Genomic DNA, 27,171 nt, shown 5'->3' with positions numbered 1-27,171 from the left:
TCTGTGCCTCCTCTCATGGTGAATAATGGCTTTTACTCTGACAAAAAACACTACAGACTTTTCCTTCTGTATATAGAGTCTTACCGTTTGTCTTTATACAATTTAATGCTGTATTATCATGTTCCTAGAAATTTATGGATATATTACATATATTTCTGGTATATTACATCTTTCATCATTATAACAAGTCACTTTTGGTCCCTTTTGTCTTGAAATCTGATTTTCCATATATTAATGCAGCAACTTCAGATTTGTTTTTCTTTGATCTTATCTATTTAAACAAGTTTTTTTTATCTTTAAGCTTTCTTTATCACTTTGATTTTGTTTTACCTCTTTTTAGATCCCATATATTTAGATTTGTATTTTAAAATAATTTTCTCATTGTTTTTTCATTTTATTAAAAAAGTTAAACTTTTAGCTATTTAGTTGAATTTTAGCCATCAAAACTAATATGTTTGATCTTATTCTTGTTATGCCTGAGTTTTCACATCAGAGAGACCACGAAGGAGCCAACACTGATACAATCACATGAGGGTTTATTTGACAAGCTTAAGCTTGGGCCCAAGTATGCCTGACACAGCGGAGTAGGGACTAGGACCCCCAGCCAGATTACAGTCAAAGTTTTTAAAGGCAGAGTAGGGGTGGACTCAGTGGTGGGTGAGGACAAAGGGGGTTATGGATGATGTAAGTCTCTGAGGAATTTTGGAAGCGAGGTCTCTAGGATCTTGAGGGGCTAGCTGTTGTCTGGGGAAAAGGTTATTCATTACCAATGATAGAAATCTTGAGACCCTTTAGATGTATATCAGTGGGTCATATGCTTGGGAATGATCGCTGACACTATCTTGGAGGTTTAGAAATAAAGTTTCACATTTATCCGATCAAGTGTTCTTGTTAGTGAGATTTAGGTTAGGAGAAATTTAACTTTATTTAGGGCTTGAGGAACTGAGTTATTTGCCTCTGGAAATTGTGCTATTGTTAAGATAGCTTCTTTGTTGTAAATCTCTAGGACACTGGTAAACGGAAGGAGACTCCGTTCTTGCAGGATTGTGATCTCTGCAAGTTAACTATTTGCTTTTCCCCCAGGGCAGCCAGGGGTGGCCTAGGAATGTCACACTTACTACCGAGAGGAGGGGAGCGGTTGGAGGGGGGTTGCAAGGTGTCAGCCTCTGCTTTGCCAAGATGGCTGTACTTATGTCAGGGGTAGACTCCAGATGGGTACAACCTTGTTTTTCTTGGCCTCCACAATTCTGTCATCTTATTTTCTTTTTTCACATCAATCCATTTCTTCTTAAATTTTATATATATATATATATATATATATAGCTACAAAAATTATGTATGCTTTTACTTAAACTTCTCTAATTATTAGGACATTTCCATTCTGTTAATTATTATCTTTGTTTATGAAACATTACTATAGCTTTGTAAGATACAATTTTCAATTTCCAGAATAAAACAATGTATGTTGATTCCTCCCTTTTTAAGGTAAAAACATTAACACAGTGTAGCTGCTTCCTGTCTCTTGGTTTTATTGGTACAACTTAAAATTTGCTCTGCAACTATTAAATCAGAGTGTGTACATTATTTTATTTCAAGAAATATTTATAATACTTTGATTATATTTGATAATTATCTCAATTATATTTTCTTTTCTTTAAAATTTTCTTTTTATCAAAGTATAGTTGACACATTCAACTACAATTTATTATGCTTAAATAGTCTCAATGCCTTTTGCTAGTCTTTTTATATTGGAATGTCCTGTTATTTTGACCTTTTAATCTTAATGAATCTCTCACTGCTATATTTTTGAGTAATTCTTTATAGGAAGCTGGTAAATATTAATGAGGACTTTCCTCCCTGGTAATTTTTCTTTAGGTACCATGACACATAAACCACAAATTAGGCTGGAATTTAATTATTGTCAGTAATCTTTTTTTATTGAAATTCTGTAGACTTACTGAGATTTTATGTTGTGTAAAAAGGTCAAAATTCTTTTGTTTTTTATTCTTCCCATTCTTACACAATTCCTTAAAATTTAAAAAAAAAATTCTGGACTCCTAGGATGTTGCAAAAATAGTACAGAGAGTTCTTATGTACCCTTCACTCAGTTATTGCAACAATAACGTCTTATGTAACTATAATACACTGTCAAACCCAGGAAACTGACATTGGTATAATCCACATAGATTATTCACTTATGGGCTTTAAACCCTTGAAGTATAACTTTAATTCTAGCTTTGTTCATTTTACTGTGAATTAAATCAATAAATATAATTTATCAAATTAAATAAAATTATTATAGTTTTGTAAGTTCATTTGTCCCCTTTCTTCTTGTACTCAGAAGTTAACTTTTTATGCATTCCAGTTTCATTTCCTTAACTAGATTTCCAGTTCTCTCATGCAAGAAATATGTTCCTGTGTATCTTTCATTGTAGATAACATCTTGTTTGATATCAGGATGGGCTATACTTGTCTAATATTTTGTGACGAAACTGCAGTGTTTGATGATTGTCTTGTTGTCACTGAGAGTGGTAACCACTGTGGGAAGTTGGTATCAGGTTGGTTGTTTCTGGCCCTGGTCAAATATCACTGAGGAGACAAGTCTTTGATACAAAATGGAAACTACTGGAAAGCATTAGATGAATTTGATTGGACCACAAATATCTAGGAGTCTGTCTAGCCAGGTGTGGGAGCAGCTTGGCTGTTTAAATTGTAACTGCCTCATTTAACATTTGTAAGCACCTCACCCTCTATTCCTGGTGCCCCATTCCAGTGTCTTTTGAGAATTACTGCCTCAAGCAATGGATGTGTACCTGCCACTAAATTTAAATGATTTAAATGAATATAAGGCAGTGTTTCTCTGTTGTTAACACATAATGGAAACTGCCCAGAAGGGAAATAAATAGGATAATCTTAGTCTGGATTGCCAGTGACTCATGGGTTTGTAGCCTAGAGTGATGAAGAATTAAGAAAAGTACCTGGAAGGAAGTATAATCAAGGATATTCTGTCCTCCATGCATATGAAGGGCACATTATAAAATAGGGGCTCATTACCAAATGTTAGTACTATCTGGTAAAATTGAGCATGGTCATATGGCAAGAGCACTGGGCTAAAAGGAGAGTCAGGCTGTCTTCCAGTTTTACCACCAATGAATATATGTTTTTAGGGAAGTCTTACAACCTCTCTGAGTGAACTATGTAAAATATAAAATGGAGAGGGCTTGTTAAAGTTGGTGCTGTGGATCTGAATATTATTGTCTACGTGAGAATTATTCCTGGGCCTCACCCATTACCTAGTCAGTCACAATTTATGGGGTAAGAGCTAGAAATTTTCACTTTAAACAAGGATTTGATTTTTATGTACACTAAGGTGACTAGTTTACATGTAAGGCTCCTTTTAGATTTAGAATGCTATAATTCTAACAGACATTTACTAAGTGCTATAGATACTGCTTAAAAAGAATTAGTTTGATCCATACATTTTGTGTTTTTCTATAACATCTTTGGGATTCTAGGGAGTATAGAAGTATTGGGATTCCACTCACACAGTTTCACACGATGGTGTCTTTATGAATTCTCCATGGTCTAGGTCTTTTTTTAATAGTTGCACAACCGGAAATTTTATCCAGTCTGTCTTTGCTTTAGAATTAAAAATGAAAGAGTGTACTCCACAAAGAGTACCAGGTTTCTCATGTCCTCAAAATAAATCTCTTTCCCTTGAACAATCAGGATGGCCAGTGACCACTTTTGCCCTTCTGAAACCAATGTCCTATCCATCCTTCTTTGCGTCATCAAGACCTTCATCAGAGAAGTAAATCCCACCTGTTGGATAATGATCAAGTTAATCTTCCTGTTTTTGATCAGAGAACTGGTCCATCTCTTGTCAATATGTACTGATTTTATTAGTTAAACTTACAGGGTCTTTACGTTATCTTACCAGAGTCTCAGAGTCTTCTACAACAGTATTCAGAGCATATGATTCTAGAAATAGTTCCTATAAGGCTTGGGCCCTAGAGATGTTAATCTGGAGACATTATGGATTTTTTAAAGTAACTTTTTATTTTCAAATAGTTTAAAACAGGAAGTTGCAAAAATAATATAGAGTTCCCAGGTATTTTTTCCCCCAGCTTTCCCAATGATAATATCTTTTAAAAATTATTTATTTATTTATTTGTTTGTTTGTTTATTTAAAAGATTTTATTTATTTGAGAGAGAAAGAGGGGGAGCAGTAGGCAGAGGGAGAGGGAGAAGCAGGCATCCCACTGAAGAAGGAACCTAGTGGGGACTCGATTCCAGGATGCTGGGATCATGACCTGAGACGAAGGAGTAAATGAGAAAGATTAAATGATGGGGATTGGGGATTAAATGATGGGGATTAAATGACAAGTGTAATGCCAATTGAATATTACCCCCACCTTAAAAGACCACCAGAGACGTGGGTCAAAGCCAATCAGCAAGGGTTGTTTATTGCAGGTTCGAACCTGGACCTCTGTGCCGCTCGTTGCTGATAACGCCGAGAGGTCCAGAGCTGGGTTGGTGCAGGATTTTTATAGACAGATACAAACAAGTTTCGGGTGGGGCTGAGCTGATTGATTGATAGTTTGAACAGGCATACTTGGCGTCAGTGGATTGGGTCAGGGGACCCCACGCGAAAGCAGACAAAGCAATCTTACAGAAGCAGAACTGGCCGGTTAGCCCACGCATGCGGGAAAAAAAAGCACTACCAGGATATTGGAGGCCTGGTTACTTATCAAGTAAAGACAATTGGGAGTCTCCTGGTGGAATGTTACATTCCTGCTATCAAGCATCCTTGTTAATGAGATTTAGGTTTAGAAGAAATTTAACTTTATTTGCTTTTCCTTCTACCTCCGCCTCCTTCCGTTTTTCATGGAGGGGAGGGTGACATTAGGGCTATTGATAAGGTAACTTCTTTGTTGTAAATCTCAAGGACATTTTCAAACCAAGTTAACTATTTATCATTTTATGGCAGTCAGGGGTGCCTGAGGAATGCTACACATATGGAGGGGAGCGGATGAAGGGGGGGGTGCAAGGCGCCAGCCTTTGCTTTGTCCTCAGCCAGCCTCCTGCTCCTTCAACAAGCAATGTCTGATACCAGTAAGACTTCATTAAATGGCAATTTTCATTTTAAACGTGTACAAAAAAATGTATTCAGCTTTTGTGGATTAATTTCTCATGCACATCTGACCTTTGTATATAAAGAACAGAAAAACAATGAATAGAAGTACTTACAATTTTTGTTTTGTTCTTAAATGCACCAAATTTTTAGTTATTTTGCCAAAATACCAAGTACTATACAAGCATAGAATGTTAGAACTGGAAGAAGTATTAAGTGACCCACAGTCCATCTGCCTCCTTCAGAAACTGAAGATAAAAGATGTGAGGAAAAAAGTGAAGTTACTATGGTATACTAAAACATAAATATTTGGTCTTTGTCCTCAGTTCCTGGCACACAGCTCCCAAAATTAGAGGAATCTGTGGAGCGATATGAGTGTCTTTTGTATACTAATGAATGACTGGTGGCTGAGGTCACTAGATAGCTTCAGGCTGGAGGCTTGTTACCAGAAAGACCAAACCTGGATTAGAAGCTTGGAAATTTCAACGCCACCTCTAGGAAGGGGAGAGGGGCAGGAGATTGAGTCAGTCACCAATGGCTAATGATATAATTACCAAAACCGTATAATGGAACCTCCGTAAAAACCCCTAAATGAAGGATTTGGAGAGCTTCCAGGTTGGTGAACATATTGAAGAGCTGGGAAGGTGGTCCCCCTTCGTCTGTACCTTGCCCTAGGATCTCTTCTGTTTGATGGTCCCTGAGTTGTATCCTCTATAATAAACAGGTAATAGCAGGTAAAGATCTTTCCTGAGTTTTTTTAGTAGTTCTAGTGAATTATCAAACCTGAAGCCGTGAGGTGGGTTGTGGGAACTCCTGACTTTGTAGTCAAGTCAGACAGAAGTGTGGGTAATGTGGGGACCAGATATTTCTGACTAGTATCTGAAGTGGAGGCAGTTGTAAGACTGAGCCTTAACCTGTAGAATCTGACACTATCTCTGGGTTTCTAGTGTCAGAATTCAGCTGAATTGTAGGAACACCCATTTGGTGTCAAGAAGAGAAAGAGCCTCTTAGTGAGACAGCCAACATGTGGTGAACTGGGATCCGAATAAAGGTCTTCGAACTCTACTGCGTACATGTAGCACTTTCCATAGGAGAAGAATCTCACCTCAGCCCTCTGAGACAATCAAGTGCTCAGCCACTGCCGGTGCAAACTCGAGCTGAGGAGTTGTGCATGATGAGAAGGGTGGGTGGCACAGTTAAATAAATCTCTTCCCTGATTCTATATTTCAATCTGATCTAACATTAACCTTTTATTCTATCTGCCAGGGATTGCAAATTTTTATCCTCTACACTGTCAAAACAAAAATCTTCCAGAGTGAAGCTTCCAAAGTGTTGAGGTCGCTGTCAGAGTCCACCGGGAGAGTGAAGCTGCTGCCGTCAGTGACCCCACTGAGGCTGCGTGTGAGGATGTATAACATGCTCAGGTCCTTTCCAGCCCTGAATGAACGCTTTATGCTGCTGGAGCCATCTGTTATTATGGAGCAAATGATACCCTCTGAAAGTGACCAAGCCGACTCAAGCATCTAGACAGTGAAATTAGTACCTTTTGTAATCCTCTTTTTGCATAACTCATGTTAAGTTTTGCTTATTCTTTTTCTTTCCTTTATTACTCAGTCCTCCCAGAAAGTCTCCCTCAATATATTTTGCTCAAGGCTAAGAATCAGGTAAAACCTGTTGTTTGTTATCATCAGAGATAACGGATTTGGTAGTTTTTTTCTCACCATACCCTAAAGAACATGTGTTTTTTTTTTTTTTCTAGAAATGGTTGTAAATGACTGTTGGATTCCTAGACAAGCTGAGAACCTATTTTATCTGTGGCATAACTGAGACCTTACAGGTTAATGGGAAAAAGTATAGGGAAAAGGATATAAAAGAAAAGGATATAACTCAGAGGTTAGTGTTCTTAGTAGTGGTATAGTAATATTCCTAGACAGGGGTTGGAAAAATTATAAGGTGTGGTTGACCTATTCTATATCCCAAAATTTATACATGGATGGAAGTAAACTTTAAATAAGAGCCACTTTAAAGTGAAAAGAAAGATCACCAAAGAGCTTTCTTTAGCCTGAGTGTGGAGTATATGTGTTCCCTTGGTGATTTTAGTTTTCTTTGCACTTTTTCAGGCTTCTTGGGAGTACAGCAACCAAAATTCCCTATAATTTTCCTGGAATGGCTATACCAAAAATTTGAAAAGTTTACATACATATTATAGGGGATAAGACAGCAGACATTGATGTTTGTCTGCCTACCCTGAAATCCTACCACTTTGGAAGTAATTCTTACTGATTTAAACCTTTGCCTCGTGCAGTGGTCAGGAAGTTTAGTGATAGAAATCAACTCAAAGTAGGTTAAGGGTCAAAGAGAATTTAATGGCTCGGTTAATTATCAAGTCCAAAGGCTGAGCCAGTTTTAGGTTTGGTAACTATATGTCCTAGTTTGCCTGAACCGGTTCTGATTTGTACCTGTTATCCTGACTTATGTATTACAAGCAGTTCCTTTTACTCTCAAGTGTCCTGGTTGAGAACATAAAATATATAATACAAAACTTTAGGTCTAGAATTCAAAAGCAAGGAGTTCAAAGAATGTGTTAAGATTCCTTTTCTCCCCCGGTTTCCAGGGTCTTTGTCCTGTGTTCGACTCCATCCTAGAACTGGATTACAGGGCTGAACATTGGCCATTGGCATCCCCTTTCTCCTGCCCTGCAACCTCATTTCGGGGAAGGCCAGTTGAGTCTGGAATCTGTGGGGCTCAGTTCCTTGTGATACAGAGTAAAGCAGAGACAGAAAGAGCTGAGGACCAAAGAACTGGCATATCTTCCTTGGTCTTGTGCCCACAGGCATTATGTTCATGGAATATTGGGCCGGCCTGAGTCCCATGCCCCCTGTGATGTGGAGGGACGGGGGATGATTCCATTGGCAGGATATCCTGGGGTAGAGATTGGACAGTTACATTGAGGATGGGCTCATTGATCATGTCTCTTACTCTGAATAAGCCTGTTAGATCCTTGTCTGAGCAGAGTTTGAATGGGGTGGGTAAGGAAAGCAAGAATTAATTATTTGGTGCTTTGGAAGTTGAAGAGCAAGTACAGGGACAATGGGAGCCAAACGGGGATTTAACTTAAAAAGAAAATGTCAGGAAAGGGAGACTCAGAGTACTGGTTCTCATGATATTACGTGGAGCTAATTTTCCATGTTTCTGATTTATTCTGTGTGATAACAATGCCTCATAGCCTGTCTGCTTGTGGCAACACACGTAGTTTCTTTGGGGGAACAAACTGTCCTGACCTTTAGATTTTCTTTCCCGGGTCTAAGCTGACAATTCAGTGCTGCTTGTTTAACTGTTGGAGTTTTGGATTGCTTTTTCTCTTGCCCTTCCCATTTTTAAGTTTAGTTTATATATCCCCCCACCTTTTTTTGTTGTTACCAATCAAAGGAGATTGTTTTCAAACTTGTTGCCTCATTTAAAAGAATTTGGCATTCTTTGCAAATGTTTGGGAAACCTGGACCAAAAGTGCCAAATGTGTCGTATCCACCTGACAGCCATTGGAGATCTCTGGCTCTATGGAGCCCCCTCAATATATCTCCTTGGGACCTCTAGTCTCTGACTCCTTGATGAGGTCCAAGACAGAGATACCAGGATTAAGTTCCATTCCTGGGACAAGCGTCGGGGGTGGGGAAAGTTACTGAGAGAGGAAATGGTTTCCTACTTGCATTTTTCAAACACTGCTGAGTACATTATGACAATTTTGGAAGATATTTAAAAGGTATATTTTTCAAAAAAGCAAAATTCACAATTCCCTGCCCTATCAAAGATGGCTATTTTTCCGTATTTTCTTATGCTCTTTGAATACATTAGAATTTAAATAACTGTAACTACAGTAGATAAAATTTTATATTGATTTCACTTAAATTATCCAGTAATGCAGTTTTTAAAAATAATTGATTGCATAATATAATTTACTAAATTCTATTGGATTTCCAGCTTATTTTGATTTTTAATATTACAGTGACACATAATAAACTGGTATATATATATATCTTTTCCTTTTTAATTATTTCCTTAAGGTAAACTCTAAGGATTAGGATCAACATTATCAACATTTGTTTAATTCCTTATATATATTATTATTATGCCTTGAAAACATTGTACTAATTTATAATGTCACCAACATTTGGAGTATCATAAACATTTTTTATATACTTGTTTACTTTGGTATTTTATTTTTCAGTTATTTGTGTTGTCCATTTATCAATTGAGCTATTGTTATTTTTTCCTCATAAATTTGTAGGAATTCCTCTTACTATAGTTACTAGTCTTTTAATGATACATTTGATGAAAATATTTTTCTCTAGCTTGTCATTTTCCCCTCTTTTTAATATAATGAAATGTTCACGCCACAGTTGATTCAAAATATGCAAAATATTTCTAGAGCATTTAGCATGTTTTTGAGTTTCTATGTCCTCATACAGCCAGAATATTTTTCATTTTGTGTTAAGGAATACGTTAGGGACAATGCAGAAACTTCTAAAATGAACAGGGACATAAATATGCCAACCGAGGCCAAATGAATCATGTATGACAGACACATGACTTTTTTTTTTTTTTAAGTGTGGTTTTTTTGTTTTGTTTTGTTTTGTTTTAGATTATTTATTTATTTATTTGACAGACAGAGATCACAAGTAGGCAGAGAGGCAGGCAGAGAGAGAGGAGGAAGCAGGCTCCCTGCTGAGCAGAGAGCCCAACACGGGGCTCTGTCCCAGGACCCTGAGATCATGACCTGAGCCGAAGGCAGAGGCTTTAACCCACTGAGCCACCCAGGCACCCCAGATACATGACTTCTTTAACTCTTCATTATATTGTACAACAGGCAAGTGGCCTTCCATGACAATGTTATTATTTCCTCTCAAATACATTTTCCGTCTCTGTGTTCATCTATATTTTCTTAAAAATAAAACACTAAATCTTGGGAGAGAAGTTTTATTAGGAATTAATTATTAAAACACACATACAAAACTCAGATTCAAAGTAGTGGTACATATGCATCATCTATTACTTCATTTACATATGTGTAACCTATTATTTGTGTATTTGGAAAAAATATATATAAAAGCTGCTGAAAAACCGATTAAGTAAGGAAATCAGGAGGAAGGGAAAATAATCATAGGAGCAAAGAAGGTAGGCCCCAAGAAACATGTCAGATGGTCTTGTATTTTTGCAAGGAGTCGGTTTCAGATTAGACCAGAAGCTTCCTGACACCCAGCATAAATAGGGAAACATGATCAAACAAGTCATGTATCTCTTAATAATTAAAGAAACCAATAAACCTATCTTGGCCAAAACATAGCTATTCTGATACTACTTGAAATTGGCATTACAATTTCTGTCTACCTGGGTATATTACCAAAATGGAGGGCATACTATTTTGAGTGAACAAAAAGGCCATTGCATTTGGAAATGCAGTATGTTCACACCTATGCCGGTTTGTTAAGTGCACATAATAAACAGTCATGTGTAATGTTCAGTGTTGCGCCAGTTATACAATGCTCTGTGTATACGAAGACATTAGTAAACTTCAGTATCACCAGTGGGTCACTAGAGACAGTGTTTTGTCTTTTAAAAGAGTATTAAAGTGGTTTTCCTTAATTTTGGCTATTGGAATTAGTTTTCTATTTTGTTTGTTTGCTTTGGTAGGGGGCTTGCTTTTTTTTTTAACCCTTTAAATTAACTTCATTGATAATTTGCGCAAAATAAAATGCACCCATTTTAAGTGTAAATTAGATGTTTTAACAAATGAACACACCTGTGAAACCATTACTCTAGAGAAGATTAATCACTTTTTCATCACCCTATACCACTCCCTTGTATTCCTCCCCAATTAAATCCTCTGCCAGCGCCAACCCCAAGTAACTACTGATCTGTTTTCTATTACCAGGCATTAGTCTTGCACGTTCTAGAATGCCATAAATGTTATCACGTCCTCTTTTGAGCCTGGCTGCTTTCAGTCACCATATTTTTGAGATTTATTCATGCTGTATCAATGGTTTGCTTCTTTTTATTGTGGTGGTATTCAGGGCTTTTTTTTTTTTGATAAATCACATTTTGTTTTGAAAACTAGGATTAAAACTGATAGAAATATTCTTTTTTTTTAAAGGGTTTTTTATTTTAGAAAGAGAGAGAGAGAGTGAGAGAAAGAGAGAGAGGAAAAGAAAGAGTATGAACCGGAGCAGCAGAGCGAGAGAGAAATCTCCAGCAGACTCTGTGCTGAGCACAGAGCCAGAAACCGACTCAGTCCCAGGACCTCGGGATCATGACCTGAGCCAAAACCAAGAGTCAGTTACTTAACTGACTGCAGCACCCAAGCGTCCCCAAAACTGATATAAATATTCTTATATAAGTCTCTGTGTTTTCTTTTCTCCTGAAATATCTAGTAATGGAATTTCTGAAGCATAGAATAAGTGTATATTTAACATTATAAGAAACCAGTAAACAGTTTTCTGAAGTGGTTGTACCACTTTATAGACCCCAGAGCAATATGTGAACTTGGAAATTAGTTTTTAAAGTCCTTATTTATGAAGAATTTCAAAAGTAGAAATAAGATATAAATCTTTTTTGCAAGGTACTGCTCATGTTTCTGTAAAGTCCCATTGCTTAACAGGTTAACCCCCTATTTTAACAAAGAAGAAAAAGTAAAAGCAAAGCAGAATGGTATGATTGAAGGCTGTTATCGTTTACACACTACGATTCCCAGATAACTGTAGTCCAATCCTTATCTTCTTCCAGTACAGCTCTTGTTACACGTGGAAGTATGACATTGATAATTTGCTGAACTTTGGTAGAAGCTGCTATGCAACCATGTTGTAACAATTGAGACCTTCTGGACCTTTGCAATAACAAAAAAAGAAGACTGGTTCTTCTGGTCACAGTACTTACCAAGCAGTGGCAGATTAGGGAAGCATTCTGGACTGGGAGCTGTGGTCCCAACTACAAGCTATGTGACTCAAGGCAATACGTGCCTCTCAGGGCAGAAGGCTGAGGCTCAACCTTCTAAAAGGTATGGGCAGGACTAACCGAACTCTAAATTCCCCACCAGCTCTAAAATTTTGTGACTCTATGTAAAGGCTGAAATTATTTTTAAATTAACTTAAAAATATTTTCCCACCTAGGTACTACGTGAGTATATTTTTCTTAAAAAAAGGAAATAAAGTAGAGCATGCCAGATGGAGCCAAAGTGCCCTTTGACTAATGTCTACCAAAACCAGGCCCCTCTTCTCTTCCTTCTGCATCTCCTTACAGTTAACCACTGTAATAAGTTTGGTGTGAACCTTCCAGATTTGGGAAAACACATATACATAAAATTATTTACCCACAGAAATTCATAGTCTCAGGCTTCTTTTTCCTTTTTTTATATAAATGGTTTAGGGAACTAATTCAGTAGTCCCCAAGACCACCCCAAAGTTCAGTTATTCACTAGGAGCACTCATTGGATTCAGCATAGAATTGTATTCATCACTATGATATATTATAGCGGAGCACTATACAGAAAATTAGCAAAGAAAATAGTCACATGGGCTGAAATCAGGAGGATATCAGGCACAAGCTTCCGAAAGATCTCTTCCAGTGCAATCATATGGGATGTGCTTAATTCCTCCACAATGAATTGGGACAATACTTGTGAAATGTTGTTTACCACGGCCCATTAGGGACTCAGTGCCCAGGGTTTTTACTGGGAGCTGGTCACAAAGGCACCATCTGGTTGGCATATCCCCAATTCCAGACTCCCAGAAAGCAAGCAGGTGTTCATCATAAACCACACTGGTTGTACAGTTTAGGTTCAATGCACCATTCTTTTTTTTTTTTACTTTAAGATTTTATTTATTTATTTATTTATTTATTTATTTATTTATTTGACACAGATTGAGAGAGAGATCAGAAGTAGGCAGAGAGGCAAGTGGTGGGGGGCGGGAAACAGGCTCCCTGGAGAGCAGAGCCTGATATGGGGCTCCATTCCAGGACCCTGAGATCATGACCTGAGCTGAAGGCAGAGGCTTAACACACTGAGCCACTCAGGCACCCCTCAATGCATCATTCTTATCAAAGAATACTGGGACTGCTCCTGAAATCCAGTTTCCTTGTTCCTAGACACTAGCCATAGGCCAACTGTGCAAACAGTTCTTTCTAAGGATAGCAGTTTCAGTTTGTAAGTTAACTCTTTCAGTAGCATAACTTTCTGAAACTTTCTCTTTTCATTTAATAAAATGTTTTTAAGATCTAACTGTATATGTATGTTTCTTTTTATTGCTGTACAGTCTTTTCCCTGAAAATAACACAGTAGGGAATATCTGTATTCTCACATGCAAGGGTTTCTTTCTCTGGTACCCTAGAAATAGAATTGCTGGGTCATATAGTGTTGGCTATTTTAGATGTTGATAAATGTTATCATACCACTCTTTAAATAGTTTGTATCAATGTATGCCCCCACAACAAATTGAGAATGTTTATGTTTCTATACCCTTTTCTATAAAGTGTTATGAAACTTCTTTTGATGAAACTAATATGTGAAAATTGGCATCTCATTGTTTTGCTTTGCACCTTTATAATAGTGGGTTTTTATTGAAATGACTTTTTAAAAATGCCCCTTTTAATTAGGCACTTATATGGAGAGACTAAAAAGCAAGATCATTGGCATAAATGTTAGATTAGAGATGTGAGAGCCTCTCAGGACCCAGACTATGATCTGACAGGCACGATTTCTATAACCTGACATCTGGGTTTCTTAAAAGAGCTGAAAAACAAAACAAAACAAAATACAACCAACAACAAACCTACCCTTTAGACAGATGAAAAACTGACAGATCTCCCTGCAGGTCTTGTGGCATTAGTCTTTCAACTGAAGCTCTGACAGAATATACAGATGTAACTCAGCAGTGGTCTCCAGGAGACATAAATGAAGAAAAGTGAACACTTCCAAATTTCTCAGAGATAAAATCCTGTACTGCTAGAGAGCTGGGAACTCACCAGTGATGGCTGCTCCTTGTTTCTGGAAGCTTATCCTATAGAATGGTGGGGAACTTAGTATTCTTTCATTCAATAATATATATTGAGTATCTAGGAGGTGTCAGCCTCGAGGTATATAAAATCTAGGAAGAACGGCCTACTGGGAAGCAATTTCTCTAAATAGGCGTTGGCTATAGAACACCATGGTAAGGACAAACTTTTTAGGGTCTCAATGGATTTGCAGCTGGTACAATAGACTAAAGTATTTTCCTTAGCTGGTGCTAAGAATGACTCCCTCAAAGTTACAGAATCATTCTTTTCTCCTTCATTACCTCTGCATGGAGTGGTGCTTCATTTGCTTATACAATCAGATCTTTATGTTTGGCCAGTGGAAGGGAGGCTGACCTGACCAGCTCGTTCCCATTTGGCCGTCATGAGTCTCTTCTTCTGTTTGGAGTTCTCTTTATTAAGCAACCAGCTGATTCTCAGGAAGGGACACAACTTCTCTTTTGAAATTCTCAACCAAGCAGGAACTTATATCCTTTCTTTTTCCCCCTCAGGGTAGCAGAGATGATTGATACTTTCAAAATGATTTCTGTGGGGGCGCCTCGGTGGCTCAGTGGGTTAAAGCTTCTGCCTTTGGCTCAGGTCATGATCTAAGGGTCCTGGGATCAAGCCCTGCATCGGGCTCTTTGCTCAGCAGGGAGCCTGCTTCCCTTCTTCTCTCTCTGCCTGCCTCTCTGCCTACTTGTGATCTCTGTCAAATAAATAAATAAAATATTTTAAAAAAGATTTAAATGAACTACTCAAGGACAACATGATGAAAAACAGGTTTTATCCATCTTGCTACAAGGCTTATAGTCTTTGTCCCATTTCCTGGCCAGTCAGAGAATCTACCTTTCTCATTCTTGGGATCTTCCCCTTGTAATTGAAGAGTTCTAGCCACACAGACTTTCAGGGAGAAAGAGAAAGTGGTACATGAGTTGACTGTCACTCTCAAAACCACGGGTTCAAATCTGACCTGTCTTTGGAAGTCCATGAACAAGGAAAGTAACCTTCGAACTAGTGCCTCCATTCTCCCCTTGCTACAGGTGGGTCAAAGGTATTTCCTTACATTGCTTCACCTTTCTTCACGTATCCAATATTTCAGATTTAAGACTATTCTTGGTATTTTTTAAGACCAGATTCATCTTCATATAGGACAGCTGGCCAGGTGAGCATGGTGTTCAGTTTTCTCTGACTTAGAACCTTTCTAAACTCTGCACCAAAAAAGGGGGTGAGATGTTTTCTAAGAGCATTTTAAATGTATAATTACTTATAGAATACCTAGAAAAATCTTCTTAATGATTTGATTAATGCCTATCCCAATAAATGTGAACGTAAGTGTTGAAAACATGATCATTACATGATAACTTAGCCTTTTTGGCTTCACTAATGTAAGGCAGCAGTAACTAAAATCAGTGTCTACACATACAGTGGGAGAATTCATGTTCTTGGTAAACGTGGTAACTAGTTCAATTCAAGTTATTCCTCCCTGGCTAATTATCACCTGCATTTATTGGGAGCCTAAGTATAGAGAACTGTATCATCCTGAATTGTGGGTACATTACAGAAACAGTAATAACTATTTCATTGACTCAACAGTTACTCACTGAGTACCTCTTACTCTCTCAGGCAATCAATGCCAGATGCTGGGAAGGATAGAGAGAAGATAATCACAGCTTTCAAGTTGGGTGGGGGCGAGGATGGTGCTGAACAATATACTCAAAGATAAAATTATAAGTAAGGATACAGAATAGTCACTTGAGATTTCATAAGGACCAAGAGTCTAATTGTCAAATGTTTGGTACAAAAAGTCAGGGTTATAATGTAAACTTCATGTTCTTCAATAAGACCAGAAAAAGATACCATTTACACTCCCTCCCCACACAAAGCCTTAGTCATACCAAAAGTTGGCATTATTTATACAGCTAAATATTTGCATAATCTACCATTCAGTAATCCATGTATTAGCATGAAACAAGAAATACTCTTGTATAAGAGACAAACTAAAGGATGCTTATGGAGGCTCACAGCAGAAACTGGAAGCAATCCAAATACACTTCGATAGAACAGATTTTAAAAATTTGTGGCACACTCTTCCAAAGGAGTATTTCTCAGCAATGAAAATAAATGAATTCCAGCTATGTGTAGCAATATGGATATCTTAGTAACATAATACTGAATGCAAAAATTTTCCAGAAAACCACAGAGATGATACTCTATATAATGCCTATAACAAGTAAAACTGACAACACATACCATATGGTATGTGTTGTCAGTATACACACACACACACACACACACACACATATGTATATATATGATTAAACTACATAGAAAATTTAAAAACAAACAAGGTAATGTTAAAATTCAGGGGAGAGGCACAAGGACCACCTTGGGGAGAAGCACACAGGAGGCATAGTTTATTGGTAATGTTTTAATACTTGGGTGAGGTAATGAGTTCCAGCTGTTCATTTTGTTCTTATTTTTGAAAACATAATTGTTCTATAGGATAGGATCAGGAAGAGGAAAGTTTACTGAACTGTTGTGGACAATTCAGTATTAAGCTAAAACAAATAAATGAACAGGATATGGTTTTAGTTATTACGTTTTATATATATATATATATATATATATATATATATATATATAGTTTTAGTTATTAAGGTGTTTATAACCTAAAGGGGCAATTTGACACACTCAACTGATAATTTTGTGTGCTTCTCTAAACCTGCTTTATGACATATAAGTAAACCCAAATGTCCTTGATTTCATGCTTAGTCACATTGTAAGCCTGCACCCGGGATAGGAGGAGATGAAATCTTTCATAAAGTTCATCATTAAAAATTTTTAAAAGTATAATTCTGGAGAATTAGGTAAATGCTTTAATGTTACCTAGATGTCCTTCTTGCCTCATGTCACCAGAGTCTCTGATCTGGCTTCCAAATGATGTTTTTTTTACTCTCTTATTTCTCACTTCTTGTCTTGTGCAGCTCCTACTGTTGCTTTGACAGGAAGGAATCATCACTACCCCATCTCTGTTTCCACAGTGGTAACTGGGAATATGTTTTAACATTAAAAAAGACTTCTAATTGTTTAGGGATGAAGCATGAAGGAATTACAACATAAACTCAAGCTGCTTTCAAAGTCCAAATGCACCAACCCCTCCACAAGACCACGCTATGGGTGCCTCTTTTCCTAGCTTCTAGCTGGTCCCAGTGCAACAAGGATCCATGTATTTCTCCTCAATGTCAGGACTCAAGTGAATGCCCCTTTCCTGGGAGCCTAAAGAGAGGAAATTGTTTCCCCTTATTCCAGGCTAAGTTTCAGCTCTTTTCTCCTGCCCCAGGGTCTAGCCTCCTTTTAGGCAAATTTGACAGTGGTACACACACTTCCTTCAGGGAATATTTTACCTCCGTTCACATGTGTGGTTTTACCCAATCTCAAACCATCTCAAGGACTTTAGAATATTATTACTGGGGGTGCCTGGGTGGCTCAGTGGCTTAAGCCTCTGCCTTCCTCTCAGATCATGATCTTAGTCCTGGAATGGAGCCCCGCATACGGCTCTCTGCTCAGTGGAAAGCTTGCTTCTCCCTCTTTCTGCCTGCTGCTCTGCTTACTTGTGATCTCTCTCTCTGTCAAATAAATAAATCAAATCTTTAAAAAAATATTATTACTGGACAGCTGTGCATTTCCCCAAATCTGGATTACTCAGTTCTAAATAACAAGTAATGAAGAACAGCCTTTGGGAAAGTCAGGAACTTTTTTCATTCCTTTATTCCTCTGCTCCTCAATCTCTGCAAGCAATTGCTCAAAGAGCAATTCACGCAGGGTAGGAAAATACAATTCAGAGGCAAAAAGCATTCTAAAGTCACATATTTCACTTTCAAACGGAATTTTTCAGACTTCTACCTGCAAAAAGATCATACTATTTATAGTACTAAAGGAATATAACTTCCACCCTGAATTCACCTTACACCATGTCCTTCAGGAATATCTGGTGAACAACTGGGGACCACGTGAGTTCGACTTGCCTTTTGCTTAATCTCCGTCAAGTAAGGCACAAGTTGCTTGCAACTTTTAAAAGAGCACTCCCTCATCCCTAGATTTCAACACTTCCCTCCGCAAAAAGTCTGAACCAGAGCACTTAACTACACAAAAACGCGTATTTAAAACAAATGCTTTAGGTAAGAGAGAAGGAAAGAGTATATAGGGCAACGCTGCCTTATCGCCCAAAAAGGCTTCCGGAATTCTTAGTAGCCTTAATTTTCCAGTTCCTTCCTTTGACACACTCGCAGGTTTGTTCTGTCTGGTAAACGCTATTAGCAACTCCTTGTTCACAAACTGATTCATCCCTATTCCCCGCACAGTACTCGAAGCGTAGGCGCCGAATAATGAATGAATGAGTTTGTGGAGGGAAGGCGGGGATAAAAGATTTTTTTTTCGAGACAGAACTAGAATTACAGTGGTCGCAAAAAAAAAATCCCAAACTTGGACAAATGCCCACTTCCGACGGGCTCTCAGAGTCCACAGCAGCAAGCCACGCCCCACCCACGAGCGACACACGGGAAACTCAAGCTTTCAGGAAAACCGGAAGTGCCTGGTCACGCCTTGCGCATGCGTGCTTCCGTTCGGCAACCACTGCCATACTCCGTCATCCAGTGAGAAAGGAGAGACTCCGGCCCACGCAGGCCGTAGAACAGTCAGCCCCCACCCGTGCCTCTGCCGCTGCGCATGCGTTATAGGTTGGCCTCTCGCTGAGAGGCGGAGCGAAAGGACAGTTTTTTTTCTTTCTTGTTCCCGCCCCTCTTCTTCCCCCACCTGCCACGTACTGGGCCCGAGATCTCGCTAGGCTTGGTGCGTCCGTGCGATTGGCCGGGGCCCGCGCGAGCCTGCTAGCGAGGTGCGGCAGCGCCGGCGGAGGGCACCGGAGTGGGCCGTGACCGCAGCCTCTCCACGACGCCCTAGAGCCGGGCGTCGGCCTCGCACCGGTCGGGTCAGCGGAGATCCGCGGGGAGGCGGCCGCGGCAGCCTCGGCAGGCGGGTATGGCCGCTGGGGACGGGGGTGCGGCCGCTCTCCCGACAAGGCGGGCCGGGAGACGAGGAAGCGCTGGCAGGGCCTCGCTCGAACCGGCGGGTACCGGGCGGGGGGGTGGGGGCGGAGGGGGCCGTGGGAAGGGTCTGGGGCCCGGGAGGGGCGTCGGGTGGGGGGAGGGGAAGCTGTGGAGGGGGAGGGGATGGGAATCCCGCTGGCCACGGTGGCAGGGAGGCGGGCCTCGGGGGTCCAGGGATTGTTTGGGCCAGCAAGTGCTCTCGCTCCGAGTCCGCCTGGTTCCATGGGGTTGGACTGCCAGATGGAGAGGAGAGGGGAGGTACTTTGTGAGGCCTGTGGTGGTCGAGCACTTAACCCCCCCAGAGGAGCTTGTAAGGGTGAGGAGGTTGAAGAATAGCGCCTGTTGGAATAAGTTTATTGGGGTCACCCGAGAGGAACCTTGTTCCTTAGCTGTGTCAGGGCTTAATCAAGCGCCAACTGGAGGCCCAACCCAGTTTTATAGTGATGATGATAGCGAACTTTTAAGTTTCCTACTAACTGTGCTAAGTATTTTAGATGCATGATAATCATCACAAAGGTTCTTTAAACTTAGATATTCTTACTTTGCGTATGATGAAAGTGAGGCTTGGAGAGGTACTTGCCTAAGGTCACCGGGCTTGTAGAAATCTTTACTATCTTAGTGGTCAGGCAGGATTTGTGGCTCCTTGGATTCTTTGGAACAATCAAGGGTTGATTTTGCTTGAATATCTTAAAATTGCTACGCTGTGGAGGTGCCTAAGCAGGCCCCTCTGAATTCGAGCCGGATTCTACCCACAGGGAAAGTGGAACTGGAGGTTTGGCCACTGATCTTGTATTCTGGTTCAGGAGGCAGGATTTTTATGTCCCTTTGGTCAGGTCAGTTTATTCCCAAGTGCTAAAAACAGGGTTCCTGTTGGAGGGTTTGGGAAATTAGTGGCTGTGTCATTTCTGGACTTCAGAGGGAGCCGGGTATGGACAAGATGGGAGAAGAAAATGCTGTAAGGATCTCACCAGCAGTCCTGGCAGCTAGTTGTTCATACCAGTCTCTACCTGGTGACTGGAGTTAGAGAAAAAGGGGACCTGAATTCTGTTACATAAGAAAATTGAGAATGGGATGTTCCCAGAAAGGAAAGATTTTTTGATGTCCTTAGTTTCGTGATGATGATATGCATGTCTTGAGGAGATGGCTGCACAAACTGGCTTATGAAAGAAGCCCTGGTTCCTGGCCACAGGGAGTTTACAGTGCATGGGAAGCACCAAGGAATAAATGAATTTGCAGGCAAATGTGGCAAATATAAAGTAAAACAGACTAACGCCAAAACAGATCCATTGGAATTGCATTGAACAACCCTCCCCCCATCAAAAGGATGTACTATTCATTACATCAGATGTTGAAAGTTCTCTTAATTAGTATGTTTGTTGGGGGAGTCACTTCTAGTTACATAAAAGAGGTACAGTGTGTGAAGGGCTGGCTTAGGAACTGACCCTAACAGTATAACTTTTCTTCTCCCTATCCCTTATCAGAACTTTATTATTTCTCATTCATCTTTGGTTTGGGCAACAAAAACAAGTTTTTAAATACCTGCTATATGTCAGGCACTGTTCTAGGTGCTTTTAAGAGTAGATAATGATACCTTGCTGAAGCTAAGCTGTGGTCCTTAGCTATGTTATTGCTGGTTTACATATCCTATGGATAGGAGGAAGTAACATAACTTTGATTTACTGAAGTTCTTTATTTCTTTCAGACTGTAAGGTAAATAAGGTGGAGTCTTTACCATTTTATTGAAGAGATTATACTTTAGAGCTTAGCACATAGTAGGTATTAAGTAAATGTTTCCTGAGTGAAGAGGGTAGTTTGGCTAACAGGTGTAGAGGTTCTTTCAGTTAATCACAGTGTTTATGAGAAGTCCATTGAGAGCATTGACAGATAAGTTATTCTGTTTTACATTAAGGCAAGCTTAACATCCATATGTAGGAACACAATCCGCTCTGTTCTGAACTGACCTAAGAGCGTTAGATTCAGTACTTAATGCCTCATTTTAAAATATATTATTAATATAAGCTCTAAAATAGGACAGTACAAATATATATATATATAAATATATATATATATGAAGAGTAAGAAAAAAACAAGGGGAGGGACAAATCGTGAAGAGTGTTTAACGGTAGGCTAAATAACATTAGGATTTCATCCTGCTGAAAAAGTGAAGTCTGAGGATATAGGCCTTCAAGTTTGACTTTGGGTCCTCACTAAATGGCAGAATTTTTAAAAATCTGTTACAACAATTGGGAAGTTTATTTCCAAGCTGTCAGTATGTGATTGTGGGTCAGTGCATTATGGAAAAAGAGTGTTTCTAAGATAAAAAGGAAAGAAAAATATTATTAATAAATGTAATCTCTTCAGAATATGGCAAGGAGGACTAGAGACATTCATTTAAGCAATACTTGGAAGGACATAAATAGGGAATCTAATCATACACGCCACTAAGGTTTGGGGAGGGGTGAGTTACAGAATATTAAGAGACAATAGTGCACGGTCTTATTAGAAAGTTCTGGAGGATGTCACTCATTTGCCTTTTCTCCTTAAGTTCCCCAAATAGGAAAACTAGAAAAAATACTAGTGGTCTTTTTTACTTTAGAGAGAAAAATTTGAGACTCTGTTTTAGTGTTCACACATGCTTTTCAGGGTTATCATTTAGTTATAGGTTAATACTGTGGAAGCCAGTATTTATTTGTCCTTCATGTAACAAAATTCAGTGACAACCATTACTAGGCACTGTTCTAGACTCAGGAATCCAATGAACAAAACCATTTACTTCTTTATTTTTTTAGTAGGAAAGACAATGCAAAGTTAATAAATTCATAATGCCTGGTGGTGATGAGTGATTTGAAGAAAATTGTAGCAGGGTAAGAAAGTGAAAGAAGATCCATTTTAGTTTAGCTTTAGGTAGTCAGGACAAATCTCTAAGAAGTGACCATTTGATCAGAGATCTGAATCATATGGGAATTGTGAAAAAGACTTATGACAAAGGGAACAGCAAGTGCAAAGCCTTACATTGAGGATTTACTTAAAATATGGGTGCAGCAATGAAATCAGGGAGAAAATTAGGAAATGAGGTTAAAAAACTTGGCTAGGGGCCAGAGGCCAGATCATGACTTTGTTGTCCTGTCCTTTACTAGAAGTGAGCTGTGACTCTATTGGGAGATTTTAAGCAGAGGTATGTTAGATTTTATTTAACAGGATTACTCTGATGTTGAGGATAGATTAAAAGTAGGCAAAGGTAAAAAGCAGGCAGACCACATAGGAGTCTTTTGCAGTAATGCATGCAAGAAATGCTAGTGGCTTGGATCAAGTTGGTAGCAGTAGAGATACTGAAGGGATTGGAATGTAGAGATTTAAAAAGTGGTGGCAACCATATTTTTGGGTATTTCATGGACTTTTTAAAAAAAAATTGTGAACAGCTAGAAGGAAGAAATTGTTACTGAGATAGAGAATATTACAGGAGAAGCAGATTTTGGGGGGAAGATCAGGAATTTGTTTTTAGATATCTTAAGTTAGAAATCTAAATGGTAATGTGAGATAAGCAGGTATGTGGGTGAATGCTAAAAATTGTTTTTAGGCACAAAATAAACTTATCTCCAGACCATTTTAACCTGGAATACTGGAACAGTAAACCTCTTTTGAAGGCCAGAGTTTCTTAAAAGATTCTAATAGTAGATTTCCTTTTCAACTTTTTAAGATAAGTTTTTATAGCTGTTTAATCATCAAAACCATTTTATCAGTCTTTCCCTAGAATTGTATACCTACAACATCCTGGAGTCCACCATGAATGGACAGTTGGACCTAAGTGGGAAGCTAATCATCAAAGCTCAACTTGGGGAAGATATTCGACGAATTCCCATTCATAATGAAGATATTACTTATGATGAATTAGTGCTAATGATGCAGCGAGTTTTCAGAGGAAAACTCTTGAGTAATGATGAAGTTACAATAAAGTATAAAGATGAAGGTAAGATTAAAAGTCTGCGTATTACTTATGATTTTTTTGCCTATCTTTTGTTGAACTATCTCAATAAAAATTTTGTTCCCTTCTGTAGTAATTGAGTACCCATTTAATTTAATTGGATGTTCACGTAGTTAATTATAATTCTTTAATAAGTTAAATAGCTATGTGATTTATTATTAGAAATGGGGCTTTAAATGATAGAACTTTCATGTATATTTTTACAAGCATTTTTTTTTCTCTTTTGCTCATGCAATTCTGGCATCCTTTTTTTGCTTTTAAAACCACACTTTTCACTCATCAGTAAGTACTGAATGAAAAAGATTTTCGTGGCCAACTAAGTGAGAAAGCTGGTTGAAACAGAAATGTGTTTCTTTACTGCAGCAATCTTTAGAATGTGTTATATGCTGGTGTACATTGTCAGTTTATAGTATGCAGTGTCCTAGATTCATTTGACCACAAAACAGTTTGTACAGCAGTGGGTTTTACATGACAGATGTTGCATCAAACACAACAGATCTTTATTTCATTTTTTTATACCTGTCTTCTTTATAAACATCTTTGCTGAAAAATTGTGCTCAGGTGGTTACTAGCTTCTTTCTTACCATTGACTTTAATTTCAGTCTGTTTCCCCTTGTTTTCAGTACTTGGCATTGCTACCTATACCATTTTTTTTTTTTCCCCTTTAAAGATTTTTATTTATTTATTTGACAGAGCAAGGAGAGAGGCAGGCAGGTCCGGGGGTTGGGGGAGGGGGGAAGCAGGCTCCCTGCTGAGCAGAGAGCCTGATGCGGGGCTCCATCCCAGGACCCTGACTGAGATCAGGACCTGAGCCAAAGGCAGACGCTTAACCCACTGAGCCACCTAGGCACCCACCTATACCTTTTTTTTAAAAATACTCATATTCCTAAACATCTCTGCCACTGCTGTCCTAGTTTTCTTATCACTGACAACTGCTTTTCTGTGTCTCTGTGTGCTGGCTTAAAGTAATGCCAGCTGATGATAAGAGAAATCTCAAAATTTCAGTGGTTTAACACTCAGTGAATCATTTAGAGACCCAGGTTGACAGAAACTCTGTTGTGTTCAACACATGGCTTATAAGTTCACCTTGAGCATTAACATCCAGCAGGCAGATGGAGGAAGACAGAGTGTAGGGGATTAGGTGGGGGGATTGTAGTCTCTAGGCCTTAAGGTAATGTATGTCATTTCTCCTCACATCACATTGGCCAGACCCCAGTCATGTGGCTCTGCTGAGATCTCAGTGGCTAGGGGTATGTTCCTGGTTGGTCCACTTTCCAACAACCTGCACTGTGGAAGGAGAGTATAAATCACTGATGATCAGCTAAGCTGGCCATTTAACTACAGGTGTAATTCTTTTTTTTAATAAAGTATGATCTAATATTACCCAAACCTAATTTTGAGAGCTGTTTTAAAGGACAGTAAAGGAGACAGTTTCTTCCTGTTCTCTTCCCTAGTATAATCTCATCTATTAACAATACATTGATTTTCATTTCTAACTTGAAAATGTGTGCCTTAATTTACTTCATACTTGGTATAACTTAAACTGACCTCATTATTTATCTGGCTTTCTCTTAACTCCCTTATTTTTGTTTAGGGCAGGGGTTGCCAAACTTCTCTTTAAAAGATCAGATAAAATCTTAGCATTGTGGATCATTTAAGGCCAGTATTTCACCTATTTAAAACCTTTTAAAAAATGTAAAAACCATGCTCAGTTCACAGTCCTATAAATAAGAATTTTGACCATCGGTCTCAATTTGTGGACCCCTTGCTTAGAGTATCCTCATTGTTGAAAGAATATTCTCCACATCCAGTTACCACATTGAATTGCTTTTTCAGGGTGTTTCTAAGTGTTTTAAATTATACAGATTTGTATTCCAGAAACTGTTGGGTACTAGGGTGGAGGACTGGCTTAGGTAAAGTTTCTGCTATCATGTATATTCTATTTCTGTTGTGAGTTTCAGAAAATAAGATAGTTAGAGAAGGTTTCCTTTTACATATATACTTTATTAAAAATATGTTTAGAATCCCTGAAGTTGAACATGAGATAACGTTATAAGAAATGGGTCTGGTTATAAAGATCTAAAAACAATGTAAAAACAATGATAAAATTCTCAATTACGCCATTTGTTGCCACCTTTGTTTAAAATAAATCTGTAATCAGTGTTAAAATTGGTGTAGCAGAGCATCCTTGGAGCAGCCTCCCAGGACAGAACCGACATCCTCAAGCCCCCAGCCTACCTATGTCTGTGAAGACACCTGGCACAGGACCCTGATTAGCTCCTTGCCTGTGGCTGCTTTTCTGTTCTTGTTCTCTCTAGAGAACATTTTCCTCCAAGCCCTTTGTAATCTTTTGAGACAGGCAGCTGATTATAATACTCTTTTTTTTTTTTTTTTTTTTTAAAGATTTTATTTCCTTGAGAGAGAGAGAGAGAGCGCGCATGAGAGGGAGAAGCAGAATCCCTGCTGAGCAGGGAGCCCAATGTGGAACTCAATTCCAGACTCCAGGATCATGACCTGAGCTGAAGGCAGTTACTTAACCAACTGAGCCACCCAGGCGCCCATTGAGATCTAGGAGATTACAGAATCTTGTGTATAACATGAATATTTTTTTCTAGGGAGAGTTCATAGTTTTCATCTTAGTATCAAAATGGTCAGTGATCCTTTTAGTTACTATTATAATAGCTTTCCCTCCCTTTATATTAGTGGTGTTTTCTTGTACTTAGGATTAAAATTTGAACCTTGAGAATCTGTATTTCTTTAACTTTTGGTAAATATATTTAAATTTTTTGGAACAGAAAGATTTTAGTCTAAACCAGTAATCTGTTATTTTGCTACCATGAATATCCTGGTGACTTGTAAAAGATGACTTAATATATTAATCTTTATGTTTTGGCTCTTCTTATGGGGATATGATAAATAACTTTGCTATAAAAGTAATAAGCAAAATTGATATGGTATTCTTTTGAACAAGTGCATCTTACCTAGATCATTTAGTGTTTATTTAAAGTTTTTATGGTAGATTCTCATTATGTTCTGTAATCTTCATTTAGATTCTAATTTAATGTATACCTTGGTTTATACTGACACAAATCTGAAACTTTTTTTAAATTCCAGATGGAGATCTTATAACAATTTTTGATAGTTCTGACCTTTCTTTTGCAATTCAATGTAGTAGAATACTGAAACTGACATTATTTGGTAAGTGGTAAACCTTCTAATAAATTTACTGTATTGTCCATTGTATTTTTATTGAAGTCTTTTTAGCTTTTCTCCTTTTGTTTTTATTTTTTTTAAAGATTTTATTTATTTGAGAGAGAGAGAGAGATAGCACAAGTGGATGGGAGGGCCAGAAGGATTGGGAGAAGAAGACTCTGCAATGAGTAGGGATTCTGATACAGGATACTATGGACTCAGGGATCATGACTTGAGCTGAAGGCAGACACTTAACTGGCTGAGCCATGCAAGCACCCAGATTTACTCCTTTTAAAGACTCAGAATTAAGTGATAACTTTTTCAGTTATATCTGAAATTTTGAATTATTAGGCCTAACTATATATTTGACGATTAATAGAAGATTTGAAGAATAATAGAAAGTAGGCATGTTTAAATTCTCCCTTCTGCTCAGTACCATATGTAGCAGCGGATGCCACTTATAGAAGTATTTACAGATTTGAAAATAATACAGGGTTAAAACTATCTTTATTAAGTTTTAGTTTTATTAAGTTTATTCATTTTATTATTAAGTTCTTAGTATAGATAATTACCTTTTATAACATGTTTTTACTTCTCAGGACTTAACGTATAGGCCTCATACTGTAGACATTATTTTTTCAGGAGTACTTACAGAGTAAATTATAAGTAGTTTTGATAAAAATGAATATAAGATTAATTATAATCTTAAGATTCTG

At 38.3% G+C, this 27,171-nt stretch overlaps 2 protein-coding genes across 9 annotated transcripts in view; both read left to right on the top strand.

Annotated features, from left to right (window-relative positions):
- The window catches only part of ADGRG7 (adhesion G protein-coupled receptor G7), a 69,584-nt gene extending 62,740 nt beyond the window's left edge, over positions 1 to 6,844 (top strand). The window contains exon 16 of the mRNA XM_032350877.1: positions 6,401 to 6,844. Within this exon, the coding sequence (XP_032206768.1) occupies positions 6,401 to 6,661 (261 nt within the window). The 3' untranslated portion in view covers positions 6,662 to 6,844. The remainder of the gene's footprint in view (positions 1 to 6,400) is intronic.
- A 12,109-nt stretch (positions 6,845 to 18,953) lies between these two features.
- Positions 18,954 to 27,171, top strand: part of TFG (trafficking from ER to golgi regulator) — an 84,520-nt gene continuing 76,302 nt past the window's right edge. For 4 of the 8 annotated variants that reach the window (XM_032350824.1, XM_032350812.1, XM_032350802.1 and 1 more), the window contains exons 1-3: positions 18,961 to 19,211; positions 23,022 to 23,248; positions 26,378 to 26,461. In XM_032350824.1, the coding sequence (XP_032206715.1) occupies positions 23,065 to 23,248; positions 26,378 to 26,461 (268 nt within the window). In that variant the 5' untranslated portion in view covers positions 18,961 to 19,211; positions 23,022 to 23,064. Of the gene's footprint in view, positions 19,212 to 23,021; positions 23,249 to 26,377; positions 26,462 to 27,171 lie in introns of all 8 variants that reach the window. The other 4 variants (XM_032350864.1, XM_032350855.1, XM_032350834.1 and 1 more) reach the window with 3 other exon arrangements.

This window comes from Mustela erminea, chromosome 1, assembly GCF_009829155.1.
Source record: "Mustela erminea isolate mMusErm1 chromosome 1, mMusErm1.Pri, whole genome shotgun sequence".
Lineage (NCBI taxonomy): Eukaryota > Metazoa > Chordata > Mammalia > Carnivora > Mustelidae > Mustela > Mustela erminea.
Note: the sequence above shows the minus strand (reverse complement) of the source record. Positions and strands in the feature narration are given on the sequence as shown.